Source organism: Silurus meridionalis, chromosome 27 (assembly GCF_014805685.1).
Source record: "Silurus meridionalis isolate SWU-2019-XX chromosome 27, ASM1480568v1, whole genome shotgun sequence".
NCBI lineage: Eukaryota > Metazoa > Chordata > Actinopteri > Siluriformes > Siluridae > Silurus > Silurus meridionalis.
The window spans coordinates 8,256,854-8,269,784 of NC_060910.1; the positions used below are offsets into that span (position 1 = coordinate 8,256,854).

Here is a 12,931-nt window from a genome sequence, read left to right on the forward strand (position 1 = left end):
CCCTAAATCATGAACGCTTCCCACTGCTGGCTGTCTACATAAAACCCCCAGGTTCCTGGAAGAGCATTCACAGTTTTGCAGCTTGAGGTTTGAACACACGAAGAGAAGCTGGATTACAGTTTAACATGTTGCTGGCTGTGTTGGTTCTGTGTAGTGTAGTGCTATGGACACACTCATACAACTCCAGTGAGATTCTTCCCCAGTCAGATTTTGATCTGCAACAGGTGAGTGAATTATACATGTAATAATAGTCTGCAGCCATGAATGTGTGCATATACTATAATTAGTGTCATACAGAAAATCAATTATTTGTAAATGCTAATGAAGTAAGATGTTTCCCTCACTGGATTTAATTACAATATTATGAAATGCTACACGTTTCTAACTAAACTGGTGCCTAGTCCCTAAATAAATGTTTTTAAGTAGTAGTATTTTCTACTAAAGCATTAAACTAAGTAACATTTGTGATTCTTTTTCAAATGTTCCTACTAAAGAATGGTGAAAGAGAAAAGTAAAAAGAACAATTCAGCACTTAATCAAACAAAACTAATGGACTTTAGCTGCTTCTGTAAACCTTATCACTCTGGCAAAGGCCTGGATGTTATTTACAATAATGAGATTAACTTAATCATCTTTTTAAATATCTTGCATTTAAATAGTTTCTTCCACAAGTCTGACTAATTCTTATTGTGAGCTGTAATTTCAGGTAATACATGTTACTACTCTTGTATGTATGGTTGACTTACCAAACAATACATTTGCTAAATGAGTTTCTTTTTTTATATCAAGTTTGTGTAATAATGCACTTGTGCTTTTACAAACTATATCCAAAACCAGTGTAAATTTCACACATCTAAGCTTCACGATATAAATAAATCAGAGTTCTTACTTTAGTCTTATACTTTAAAGACCCTTTATCTACTTAGCTTCACTTACTGCTAAATCTCCTTACTTCCGCTCTTATCAGTGCTTAAAAGGCACCTAATCAAAGATGATCAAATTCTGCACCTCTATAGTTAATCCTAATCACATTTTTGACATTGTTACATCCTAAAAAAACAACCACCACAAAGAAGCACTAAGGCTAGTAGTTCCTGGGTTCTGTCCTCTAAGTATCTTATTAAATTAATCAATTTTGCTTTGTCACATCAGTAAATCGAAGCTCACGGAAATAAAATAACTACAATAAAATATTCATCATAACTCAAAGCTGCACTTATCTCTAACTAGATATAATGTTTGTTCTGCTTAAATACTAATGAATGACTGACTACTTTCACTGTTTACTTCTACTCACTCTTGGGGCCTCAACATTCTCATTTTATTAGATACAGGTGCAGCCTTTGACTCTGTGCTACCTCTTTTTAGAGATATTATATATTGTTCAAGGCTTCGCTTTCCTTATTACAATGGTGACATTCAGCATAAATTTTACCTTTGTACAAATTCCACTTTAAAAAAATACTATTACAACAGTTCTAAAGGTCAGCTGTGATACGAACAAGTTCTTATTTATTGGTTCAATAACAAAAGCAGTCCATTATACACAGAAGTCCATAAAGCTTCAGATGACAGATTCTATAGTGGATGGACATTCTGTGTCACCCAAATAAAGATGAGTTAACTTTTGAGTCTGGTTCCTCTTAAGGTTCCTTCCTTATGCCATCTCATGGATTTTCTCCTTGACAATGTCACCACTTACTTGCTCAGTAGGTATAAAAGTATAGGGATAAGAAATCATTTTAAATGTATAATTGTAATCTTTTTATTTCCATACCTCTCTCCAGTTGCATTGCACTGCCTAGAATTTCACAAACCTCAGACCATGTTTAAGATGTTATTTCCATTTGCATTACATTTGTATTATCATATCTATATCTACTGACAAAACGCGCATTGGCAAAAATGTTGATACTCAGCTACATCATCAGCTCCTTATGCACAATTCATTTACTAACAGTTCTTAATCTTATTATTAGTTTACAGGTGAATGGTATCGTGTTGGCTGGGCTTATGACCACCCATTAGTTATTAAATACAAAAGCACATTTTTAGTCTCAAGAGGTCATCTGATCGCTAATGAACATGGAGGAGCCAACCTTACAATGTGGACAATGAATAGGTACAGTCCTTTTCTTGTTTTTTTTTCAGCATGGCTGCAGAGTGATTCTATACCGTATTGCTGTAGTTTACAGCTAATGTACTCAACCAAACTATGTGCATAGACTATTTTGTGCTTTCAATGTTCTTAGGTTTAAAGAAATGTACACACCTCAAACTGTGTTTTAAATGATTACTTGTGTTATTTAACCCAAAATTACCTTTTCGATGTGATCTGTCAGCAACCTTTTTCTCTGCCCTTAGCCAAAAGACGTGCGATGTAAGTTCTTATATGTATAAGAAGACAGAGCTTCCTGGAGCTTTTACTTATTTCAGTCAAAGTAAGTCCTGTTCTTATGTAATTAAATTTGAGACATTTCATATTTCTTTTAACAAAATAGAGAAAGACAGAAACAAGTGGTTTAGTGATTTAAAAGTGATTTAAGTCCACAATAAATATTCTTTTTACTGTAGGGCACAAGATTGAAAAGGACATTACAGTGGTGGAGACTAACTACACTGACTACGGGGTCGTCCTGAAGTACAAGAATATGAACAAAGAATACACTCAGCTGGCTCTCTATGGTGTGCTCATAAAGTTCCTTTAGAATCCAGTGCTTTTCCTGAACTTCTTACCCCACTGACACTTTTTCTATGTATGCTTTAGGGCGAAAGCCAGAACTTCCTATTGAGCTGGTAGAACAATTCAGATCCTTTGCCTTGTCTATCGGGTTTCCAGAGGGGGCCATCGTTACACCAGTCATTTTGGGTGAGTTTGATGCGGAGCACAAAGTAAACAAGAATTTGACCGAGATCTGTGTGGGATGTCTGTTTGCATGCCTTTTAATGTTTACAGAGCAAATATAACGCTGGACAGAGAGAATAAACATTATTACAGAGATAGACTCTAGTGACCATAGTGGGTTCATATGGCTTGTAATACAATGCAATAAACTACATGTATGTAAAGGATGGTGATTAATCTGACCAGCAATGTCATGTGTAATAAATCATGACTAGTATTTGGGATTGGATAGATGTTTATAAATCACTTAAGAAATCCCATTGTGACAAATATTTTATTGTATTACAGACCCATGTCCTCTTCCAGAACCAAGGTATGATACAAGGCACACATCTGGTTTAAAAATATATTTATCTATGACTTTAAAGCTTAATGATATTTTACTAAAACCTTTCACCTGCAGTAATATGACAGAACTGCTGGACTAGAAGAGTCAGGTCCTTTCCCTGGTTTCCGGTCCAGCTGGTGTTGTATCAGTGCAGTAGATTAAGTTACAACTGTTATCCAGATGTTATCCTGATCTTTGGTAAAAAGAAATTCTGTGCAACTGTTGGTGCTTGTCATTATTATATAATCACAGCTCTTCCTCTTATGTACAGTAAATAATAAGTAATAACAGACTGAATTGTTATACTGTTATATACTTGTGGAATTTCTTATTTGTTATAATAATTTACAAGTAAGAATAAAAAATGTTGCAGTGATATTCCTGTGATATTTCTTTTACTCACCAGAGGTCAGTGTTGTAAAATTGTACAAGTTTTTAGTTTTCCTCTAGAATTGGCCCAATTTGCAGTCACTGGTTTATTTTATATCTAATAGTATGGTTTGAACATACATTCAATTAATTGTGTCACAATAATGACATTATTAAGGTAAAGAGTTTTATTACCTGTTATTTTCTGCTTAGTTCAAAACTCCATATTAGTTTTCATTGGTAAAAATTATTTCTGTTCTTTACACTGCAAAGAAATTATATAAATCAAATCTTGTCTTGCACGTAGGCATGTTTAACTACTATTTCTCATTAACAGACTTGATTCATTTACAGCTTGTCTGAGTCTATTCTATTTTCTGATTCTATGAGCAGATCATTAGCTTTTTTAGGTGTTTGTTTCTAGAAACAAGCACAATTATCTGAATAACAGTAAGACAATTTTAAGACAATATGAACAAAGACTTGAATACAATACAGTATAGAACTTAATGATGTTCATAATGAAGAGTTATTTTAATAGCTCTGTTTCATTTGCTAAGATATATGAATTTGTATTGAAAATATTTGTACAGTAAATGTTAAACATTACGTAATATTGCCATATGTTCCATTCTTTCATTGTGTCTCATTTCTATGACAACCTGTAGTCTACACAATTACACACACACACACACACACACACACACACACACACACACACACACACACACACACACACACACACACACACACACACACACACACACACATTGTTTAATTTAAATAAATCTTACTGTGTTTCTATAAATAAGTGTGATGTATGAGTGAATGGATTGTATCATGGATTAAATGCATACAGAACATGGGGTTCAATTCAAATAGTCAATGCATAATCAAAAACACATGTATATATTGTGGTTATGATTCAAATGCATTGAATTAACATGGGAAATGGTGTGTGAGTACTAGGATTGATGTTTTGGAAACTCCATGGTATTGTGAGGTTTTACTGTTAATATTATACATAGATTAACAATAGATTTTGCATTGTTGGACAGGTTTTGTGAGCTGGAATTAGTCTGGGTTTTTTTCTGAACATTGGGATTGTTTCGAAAGGCAATTTGTCTAAAAGAAAAAAGCCTGGACGCCAGGAGCTAAATTTTCGGAGAAAATAACTTTTGTACCCTCACTTAAAAGAAACATAACTCATATTTACAATTTTTATTCAATAAGAAACGAAAAAATTCTAAAAATTGGCAGTTTAATAGCTAAAAAGTTTGTGCTAGTGGCTGCTAGGTCCCATCACTTTCAGACAGCAACAGCTGGGTCTTAAGGAAATTGCCAAATGCTAGATGCTTGGATTAGATTCTGCCTCACTCTTTAATATTGCATCTGCTAGAATGTAGATAAACACCAATTAATCTGGGTTTGTCAAAATTTTACTGTTATGTTTTAAAATATATTTTCGTTCATGTTAAGATAGATCCATAAAACCAGTCTCACCAGATAAATCTTTATTTAGACTTCTTAATTGTGAGTCACAAGGACTTGGTTGAAGACTTGATGAACAGCCGTTAAAGTGTGATCTTTACATAAATATAGACTGGTGTGAAGGGCTCCAGGGCTCAAACACAGGAGCGGAAAGGAGAACCCCCTCGGGTACACTCCAGAAACACAAACGCAAGCCGTGATTAATATCAGGACCTCCTGAGTGTGTTGTGTTGTACTGAAACTGGGTTGTGCAGCCTATTTCTTTAAATTCCCACCGAGGAGGGCTACTGGAGTGCAGCTGCTGACATCACGATCCGTGTTGCCTTTTCCTGGGGATATCCGCGCCAAACAGAGGCTGGGAATGGGAGGGGAACAGGAAAGCATGCACATGGAGGAGGGTGGGCCCTGCTTAGGATACAGACATTTCAGCACTGGCCCATGTGCATGCAGCCTTATGGTGCAGTTTACTCATATGTTATTTTTTTCACTATGCATGATCTATATCTTAAACATATATGTGTAGTAAGATGTGTGATGTAATGCTGCATTTCTAAGCAGGTGATCTTGTCATGTCATGTGAGCGAGTGTTTCAAGAGTCTCATAAACAAAACTGAATGTGATTATTGTGCTTTAAAAAACATGCCTAATTGGTGATATGGTGAAAATGTAACTATGGAGCATTATTGCTCTCTTGCACACTCTCTCGCTCTCCTCTCTCTCTCTCTCCAAACACACACACACACACACACACACACACACACACACACACACACACACACACACACACACAAAGTGCCTCACTAACTCGCTCCCCCTTTGCTGACCTTATGGGCAATAGGAGCTCTTGCTGTTGTGGTCCAAGGGGCAGGAAGCAGCTTGATTCCCACACAAAGGTATCAAACACCCCGGCCGGTACAGACTCACTGGCTCTCACACACATACACACACATTAACACACATTAACACAAATGCCAGCCTTGTAAGCATAACACGCAGTACAGTGAACAAACACACACCAAGACAAACAGGACATTCCTACTGTCTGACGCCGCAAGCCGACAGAATTACTGCTCTTCTATGCACCGAATGTTTTCACCAATAACATCTGTGTGCTAAGTGTCCTTTTTACACAACACCTGACATCATGCTTAAGTCTCAATAATGTCCAGGCTGGCAAGAAGCTCATGTGCACAGTGACCATTTTGCAAATTACAGCCATATCATTGTCTTCTTTACTGTAACTGTAACTTTACTTAACTGTAGTTAACCTGTTTAAGATGATACATTTTGCAAGAAGGCAAGAGATCTTGGCAATTGTGTCGGGATACCTTCCGAACACTCAGCTCAAGCCATTGTGTCACGTAATTGAGTCTTGCTTCATGCTTGTTATCTGTTAAGCTTGACCAGTCATGAGGCATTTGGACTCAGTTAGGGGCTGACAGCAGGGGTCAGTTCCCATGCAAAATCAATAGGTCACAGTCAGGAGCAGGGAGTGTGGGCTTCTGAAACCTTTCACCTCATACAAGGCCATAATGCCAGATTTCACTATTTCTACATCTTCTCATGTGCACATGAGAAATCTCAGTTGAGAAAGTCCTTAGTAGCTTAAAGACGTTTGAGTCGCTGACATTCCTGTAACTGACTCGAGGTTATCAAACCTCCACACAGTCTCTGGTATCCTTTCAACACGCCAACTTTCCACAGGCAACTGTTTTTCAACTAGTCTACCCTCTCTCTCTCTCTCTCTCTCTCTCTCTCTCTCTCTCTCTCTCTCTCTCTCTCTCTCTTACTCTGCCTCTCTTTCTCTTGAATTGTGCATACGCCTATGCTGGGAAGAAAAGCTCGACTCTTTCCCACGGTCCTAGAGCACGTGGTTTAAAATTGGATCCCGGCTGACCCACCCTTGCTATTGAAACGTCACTGCAATTCGACCACTGCGATCCTGTCACACCGCCAGAGATTTTTTAAGCCATTTGAATGAAGTCTATTGAAATGGGAGGGAAGAGAACATGATAAATTGGAATAAAACACCGTATCTGGAGACAAGTTTAGTCAAGTTGGACAGTCGCGACCTGTTTAAAATTTTATTTAATTTTTTTTTTTATTAAAAAAAAAAAAAATGTATGTTGAATACGGCTCACATCAACATGTGATAATGATATGGTGGAAGATGAAGAAGTGCTCCCAAAAATGTCTTTTAGATATACAGTATTTCCACAAGAATCACAGTATATTTCAGCACACATTAATGAATTTTTTCTAGTCCTTAAATAAAGATGTGGACGTGTGTTTAACAGCACATAAATCTATGATCAATAATGAAGCAATTGCCTGTCAGGCCTCTTTACGTCCTCCATAACCCTAGTTAGGCAATTGTGCCAAATAGTGGCTGCGAGCCGATACAAGCCCAGCATGCATTAGTCTAGTTCCCATGGGCCTGTTGGATTCTGTCACTTTATAAGCACTCCAACTGTTGCCAAAAAAAGCTGGTGAGCAACTAGCTTTCCCACTTGCTATCACATTTCACACAAATGAACTATTGATCAACAAACCTCATATGACTAATTGTGGATATCTGTTTTAAAAGGAAACCGTTATTTTGTCCTTGTGTATTCTATTCATGAAACCAGGCATGAAAAAAGGGAAGTGTGAATTGCAGCAAAATCAAACTGGAACCTGTGCAGTCTCAACTACACAGGAGATGAAGCAATACCTGCGACAGATGTGGCACGTAACTCACTGGGTATTTTGAAACTCAGAAGACTTGCTGACCGTAGAAAAAAAATCTGGACCTCAATGCATTACTACTTTTACCCAAATGTTCACAGAATATGAACAGCCTAGTCAGTTTGTTTATTTTTAAGCTTATCCCTTATAGGGGAAAATGATTTCACATGGGAATGAAAAATAATTTCACATGCTTTTTTTTTTATATAGACTCGTAGACAATCCCTAAGGGTTTGTCAGCTTGTCACTCTGAGAGCACCCTTAAATGTTTTACATGTAGAAACCTACAGAATGTTTCCGCATTCCAAAATATGACATCTTTTTGGAAAAAAAATGTTTAGTTAATCTTACAAAGAATTCTGAGTAAATTCTTCTCTGTGTCATGTTTTCATATAGACTACTTCATGTTTTTGAGCGTGTGAAAATAATTACATATAACCTCATGTAGGGAGGCACCATGGTGCAACAGGAAGCATGGCCTCCTCACAGCTCCAGGGTCGATGGATTAATCCTGAGCTCAGGTTACTTTCTGTGAGCTTTGCATGTTCTTCATGTGTCAGCGTTCGCTTTGTCTGGGTTCTCCTGTTTCCTTCCAACATCACAAAAACATGCTTCTTGGTGGATTGTTAAATTGTTTCTGAGTGTGAGAATGTGTTGGCGTAGTGCCCTGCAATTGACAGGCATCCTATCTGTGATGAATTTTGCAAGATGCTCCATGACTAAGACTAGGAAAGCATACATCTAATGCAAATGTTATGTGAAATATCTAAAAATAAGATTGTAAAAGTTGTTGTTTTTTAACTGGGTGAAAACAATTGCAGTATAAGTAATAAATGTCATACTAAATGTCAAAAAAAGGCATATTCCGTTGTATGCAATGTTGTATACTAACATTTTTATTAATTCATTCCTTTTCAGCAACTAATTTATTCTGGTTAACTCTGAAAACTAACAGATTATACAGGAGATTATTATTTTTTAAATTTTTTTTTAAATTTTACTTTTCTATTTGAAAAGAATTAAAGGAAAGGTAATGGGTATAGGAAAGGGGTAGCTCGGTGGTTAAGATGTTTGACTTCTGATGAAAAGGTTGTGAGTTTACATCCCAGGACCACTAATTTGCCACTGCTGGGCCCTTGAGCAAAGTCCTTAACCCTTGTCTGCCAATGCTTTAAATCTAAATGTAAAGTTGTTCTACAGTCATTATAGCATTTCTGTGATACCCACTGCAGTCCAAAAACACCAACTTTTTCTTGAGTGTGTACTTTTTCTGTCTTCGTACTATTTAGTAGTTTTTATTAGTATTTCCTTTTAGATTTGAACTCTGTGTTTCGACTGCAACAAGCAAACGTGCTCTTTTCTCTACGTGCAAAATGCAAACGCGCCTAAACCCATGCATTCGTCTGTGGATCTTTTAAGTATGTGTTACTACTCAGTACGGTAGTATGCAGTGCGAGGAGGACGCATTCATGTCCTTTGTGCGCTGCTGCATCCTCCTTCAGGACGCTAGTATGCGGGTTGGGATGTGGGCCAATGGCCTCCCGCGGCCCCCGAGCAGCCTGAGAAATGAGGCCAAGACCCGCCCCTAACAGGCCGACTATAGGAGTGTCTATTGTTATTGAAATGATTTGAACAGAGGGAGTAGAGGAAGATCAGGCAATACTGAGAAGCTCCACACTGCGCATACACACACACACATACACACACACACACACACATCCAGGAGGAGCAGGCACTGGGGTGGCTGTGGGGTAAAACTTCTCACCACGCACACACGGTAATCGCAACCGTTTTGGGGGTAAGATCCTAAAGCTTTTTTTTTAATTGTTGGAATTATGGAGATGTTTGTGTTTGTTTTTTGAATGAATATCTATATTAATGAATGTGTCTGGAACAGATCGGGTCGGACTGCTGCATGGACTTCGCCATGGGCTGCTGAAGTGGATGAAACTTGAATTGTAGGCGAGGAAGACATTTCTAGTTGCATCTGAACATTTATTCTGTAAAACAAAACAAAAAATCTGGCTTATTCATAAATTGCAGTAGGGACATTACGGATTATATTTTCATCCAGGGAGAAATAAAACCAAGGGCTGAGCAAAGAACAAGGGGTGAGAGCGCGCGAGGAAGGCAACTTGTTCCGGTCCGTTTCCGGTCTGTTTCCGGTGAGATTTACCTGCTGTGAGGATGAGCCAGGCGGACGTGAGCTGCTCGGCGCGCCAGCGCGTCTTCCAAGAGGCCCTGCGCAAGGGCAACACGGCGGAGCTGCACTCTCTGCTGCGCGGCATGACCAACTGTGAGTTCAACGTGAACTCATTCGGGCCTGAGGGCCAGACCGCTTTGCACCAGTCCGTCATTGACGGAAACCTCGAGCTCGTCAAGTTGCTGGTGAAGTTCGGAGCCGACGTGCGTCTGGCGAACCGGGACGGCTGGAGCGCGCTGCACATGGCGGCTTTTGGCGGCCACCAGGACATCGCACTCTACCTCATCACGAGGGCCAAGTACTCATCCGGAGCGCTCTGAGTATAAGAGAGAGAAAGAGAGAGAGAGAGAGAGAGAGAGAGAGAAACAAAACAAGCAGAAGCAGAGAAAAGCCGGACATTAACGCAGGTTTCCCCTCAACCTGGTCCTGGTTTCCTGAAGCCCCAATCTAGAGCTGCACGATATATCACTTGATCATTGTTATTGCGATATTGGCTTTTGCAATACTTGCATAATCATCTAGCGATTGCATTCGCAGGTTACACACAGAAAAACTTTCTAGCTACCATAAAACAAGCTTGCAGATCTTTTGTGAGAAGTGTTGTGAAAACCCAGTTGATTACTCTGTCAGGTGATCATTCCATCTGAGCAGGATTTCATTTCTATAATATTTGAAGAAGGAACACCCAATTTAGTAAAACAGACTGCAGCTGTAAAGAACCTTTAACGAAAAAATCACAAAATCCTTTCTTCATCCACCTTCTGCTGAGTTGCTCCAACAAGTGTAAAATCGCACCAGATCAGGTTCACAGATGTGCTTAAAAAAAGAAATGAATGAAATATTGCAGTTATGATAGATTTTCTTATATAAAGCAGCCCTACATTGCACATTTTTGTGTTCACTCTGCTTTGCTTCACTCCTTTTAAACCTCATTAGTGCTTCCTCGATAGCTGGTGAGTCGAGTCAGGTAGAGATAAACACAGAAATGTGCAGTTCCACGAGGACTCCAGGACCAGGATTGTGAAACGCTGCCGTAAGCCTATCGCATTCGACCACTTTTTGTGCCAAAGTCAAATCCTGATTCTTGGTGATATAGCATGGCACGGATTCAAGTCCAAAATGCAGACGGTGTTGGGGTTGGTACAATGTCAAAGTTGGGTTTGTGAACAATGAATACAGTTTATATTCTACATTTAATCAGTGCATGATTATAGATTACCTTCTAAATATATTCTACTCACAGATTGCTGACACTGAGATACAATGACATAGCTGGATTGATATATACATGTTAAACAGGTTCTTTGCTTTTTTTGTTTGATTTTTTTAATGGCAGGAATGCTTATTAGCTGATTTGATGCATATAGGGTTATGACTTTGTCAGGATTCTTACCTCAAAATTGGTGTGGATTCATTCACACAGTATATATTTCAGGATCTCTAGCAAAATATGCATTTGTTCCATGGCTTTTAAATAGAAAACTTTGAAGCTGGTAAAATGTTAGCAATTTCCAATTTCTATGAAATTGTTCCTCGGACACATGGAACACGGTGTAGACACAATTATATCGCATTTAAATTCACAAAGATTTAGGCTCTAACTACCTAATTGTGAAATAAGGAAAGGCTTGGTGTTTACAGCCTGTCACCGTTATTGTTTTAAGCAAAAGTTTGTTTTAAATGTTAGGCTGCTCAAACAACATGACTTATTCCTTTCAACCTTGAAGTTGAGCTTATTCGCAAAAATATGTTGCATTAAATATGTTTATTCAGTACACTGCATACTCAAATACATAGGCCTGTTTTTTTGTTTGTTTTTGCCCATTCTTATTACAAATGCTGAAAGCCTGTTCAGAGTTTTGAGGTTTGTGAGAAAACACTGATGAAGTATCATTCAAAGCCAGTATAGAAATATGCATCATTTATACTTGAGAATGTTTTAACCTATTGCACTGATGGCTGTTTTATAAACAGTTGGTGGCACCACCAACTTTGAAAGATACTATTTTTCTAAATGGAAAAAAAAAAATCATATTGTATGGAAGCTCCATGGTAGGTTAGTGTTCTCTCACTTTCGGCAAAGACATTTAAATGTCTGTAGATTTTAATTTTAGAACATTGTAAAACACTTTACCCGATGTTCCTCCCTGCACAATATCAAACGTGACATTGTTGTAATACCTGAGCAATTTCAACACTTAATACTTTGTTGATTTTTCATGGGAGACCATTTGGGTAAAGTGTTCAGTAATTCTTGGAGCACTTCTTCACGGAAGTCCCGTCCTCCTCTTTTTAAGGGGGGCGTTACATGGTAAAATCAGTGTAGCGCAATGTTACACAATGCACAAGTCTTTACTTGATAATGCCATAACATTTATGACATGAGAGTAAAAAAAATACCATCCTTGGTTGAGATAAATGTCAAATGACTGTGATTTTATTGGACCAACTTTTTGGAATTCTTATTTTCTGCAAAGAGAAGTTAAAGAGACCAAACCACTGATCTCTTGTTATGCTTTTGTGAATTGTTGATATGTTGTTGTTTTATATCTGTCTAGAAGGTTTGTTCTTACTGTTTTAAATGGTATATGTGGTCATGTTTTGAAAGATATTACTTGTTGTATTTGTATCTTTGTACAAAAGCCTTTTTAAATATTAAATTCTGCTTTTTTAAAAAGAGAATTCTGTTTTTATTTCACTGAATGTTTAAGGATTTTGTATACCAGACTAGATATATGCATCATATCATATTGTCCATTCAATTCTTTATTAGTCTAGTTAGCCTTGTTTTGTTCAGCTTTAGCATCTTAGCAGCATATTAGCTTTCTAGATTTTTTTTTTTTTTTTTATCTCCGTAGTCTACACTGAACAGTCAAAAAGCTGGTATACATAGTATTAGTGTGTCTAA

At 37.7% G+C, this 12,931-nt stretch overlaps 2 protein-coding genes across 2 annotated transcripts; both read left to right on the forward strand.

Moving 5' to 3' along the window:
- The first annotated feature begins 46 nt into the window (after positions 1 to 46).
- On the forward strand, positions 47 to 4,216 carry lcn15 (lipocalin 15). The gene is made up of 7 exons (XM_046841930.1): positions 47 to 224; positions 1,980 to 2,122; positions 2,365 to 2,441; positions 2,575 to 2,685; positions 2,768 to 2,869; positions 3,194 to 3,218; positions 3,309 to 4,216. The coding sequence occupies exons 1-7, from the start codon at positions 126 to 128 to the stop codon at positions 3,331 to 3,333; spliced, it is 582 nt and encodes a 193-aa protein (XP_046697886.1). The 5' UTR covers positions 47 to 125; the 3' UTR covers positions 3,334 to 4,216.
- A 5,791-nt stretch (positions 4,217 to 10,007) lies between these two features.
- Positions 10,008 to 12,694, forward strand: nrarpb (NOTCH regulated ankyrin repeat protein b). Its single transcript, XM_046842396.1, has one exon. The coding sequence runs from the start codon at positions 10,008 to 10,010 to the stop codon at positions 10,341 to 10,343; it is 336 nt and encodes a 111-aa protein (XP_046698352.1). The 3' UTR covers positions 10,344 to 12,694.
- Positions 12,695 to 12,931: the final 237 nt, after the last annotated feature.

What these genes read in the sequence shown, in the direction of transcription:
- lcn15 (XM_046841930.1), top strand. Translation starts at nt 126, where the DNA reads ATGTTGCTGGCTGTGTTGGTTCTGTGTAGTGTAGTGCTATGGACACAC. An exon ending in ACAATGTGGACAATGAATAG is followed by an intron (nt 2,123 to 2,364) that starts GTACAGTCCTTT and finishes CTCTGCCCTTAG; the next exon opens with CCAAAAGACGTGCGATGTAA. An exon ending in TGTCCTCTTCCAGAACCAAG is followed by an intron (nt 3,219 to 3,308) that starts GTATGATACAAG and finishes TTTCACCTGCAG; the next exon opens with TAATATGACAGAACTGCTGG.
- nrarpb (XM_046842396.1), top strand. Translation starts at nt 10,008, where the DNA reads ATGAGCCAGGCGGACGTGAGCTGCTCGGCGCGCCAGCGCGTCTTCCAA.